The sequence below is a fragment of the Bison bison genome, unplaced genomic scaffold (genome assembly GCF_000754665.1).
Source record: "Bison bison bison isolate TAMUID 2011002044 unplaced genomic scaffold, Bison_UMD1.0 scf7180017864340, whole genome shotgun sequence".
Taxonomy (NCBI): Eukaryota; Metazoa; Chordata; class Mammalia; order Artiodactyla; family Bovidae; genus Bison; species Bison bison.
This window is the reverse complement of record NW_011494912.1, coordinates 6,497,364-6,498,608: the sequence shown is the minus strand read 5'-3', so window position 1 is coordinate 6,498,608 and position 1,245 is coordinate 6,497,364. Positions and strand designations below refer to the sequence as shown.

General features: G+C 61.2%; 1 protein-coding gene across 1 annotated transcript in view; it reads left to right on the top strand.

The window, feature by feature from the left end:
- ZNHIT1 (zinc finger, HIT-type containing 1) overlaps positions 1-1,070 on the top strand; it is a 6,955-nt gene extending 5,885 nt beyond the window's left edge. Inside the window, exons 3-5 of the mRNA XM_010854339.1 lie at positions 388-467; positions 573-742; positions 836-1,070. Of these exons, the coding sequence (XP_010852641.1) occupies positions 388-467; positions 573-742; positions 836-857 (272 nt within the window). The 3' untranslated portion in view covers positions 858-1,070. The remainder of the gene's footprint in view (positions 1-387; positions 468-572; positions 743-835) is intronic.
- The last annotated feature ends 175 nt before the right edge of the window (positions 1,071-1,245 follow it).

The window sequence follows — 1,245 nt, the reverse complement described above, 5'->3', positions numbered from 1 at the left end:
GGAAGAGCCTGGCTGGGTCAGGGCTGTGTAAGGATGTCAGGCTGGGGGATGGATGGCCTGCGAGCTCCTCTGGCTCCCTTGAGCCAGGCCCTCTCCCAGTCTCTGCCTCAGTTTCCTTTCCTGTGTATAGAATAAAGAAGCCAGGGCAGGTGAGCCCTTGAGATCGCTTCCGGCTCTGACATGGAGCTCTAGGTATCAGGAGTGTGGAGATGGAGGAAGGCTCGGGTTGGAGAAGTGGAGGCGGGGAAGGATGGTAGAGAGAGGCCGGCTTAGAACCTGGCAGGCACCTGGGCAGGGAAGGGACACGGGGGCATTGGGAACAGTGGGGCAGAGAAGCTGGTGTCTTCCTGGGTGAGGGCCAAGTAACTCATCGCCCTTGACGTCTAGGAAAGAAAAAGAAGAAAACACGAGGTGATCATTTTAAACTCCGCTTCCGAAAAAACTTTCAGGCCTTGCTGGAGGAGCAGGTGAGAGGAGCTGGCAGGGAAGACCCCACGGGGCAGGGATGCACCTGCTGGGATCCCTGGGTGGGCGGAGCAGTCAGAGCCGGCCCCGCCCCCTTGTCTCTGCAGAACCTGAGCGTGGCCGAGGGCCCTAACTACCTGACGGCCTGTGCGGGACCCCCGTCCCGGCCCCAACGCCCCTTCTGTGCTGTCTGCGGCTTCCCCTCCCCCTACACCTGTGTCAGCTGCGGTGCCCGGTACTGTACTGTGCGCTGTCTGGGCACCCACCAGGAGACCAGGTGAAAGGCGCCTTCCCCCGGCCCACAACCTCCCCCTCCTCCCTCCAGCAGCCTAGGGACCCTCTGCTCATCCAGGGCTTCCTCTGCCCGCAGGTGCCTGAAGTGGACTGTGTGACTCTGGGCATCCCCAGAGAGGAAGGCCCTGTGCATCGCCCAGCCTTGGAGAGAGCGTCACCGAAGGAAAAGACACTCCTCCTGGACCAGGAGGGCAGCCCAGCAAAGCCCATGTCCTGTCCTCCAGAGAGACCAGCCTCACTTCCAGGGCCGGAGGCAGGGCGGTACCTGAGCCCTCGGAGTGCAGTTGTAATAAAAGGTCCCGTGCGAGGAAGAGCCTGCCCAGGTGGTTCTGTGGGATTTTGCGGGTGAGGCTGGTGGGTCCCTTGTTTCTTGAACTCGCTGCTCTGTGTCTTTTCCTCCTACCTGTCAATCACTCCTCCCACCGTCTGCCCCTCTGGGTCCCTGACCAAGAAAGATGCTGTCCTATTCTTCGGCCACCCCTATGT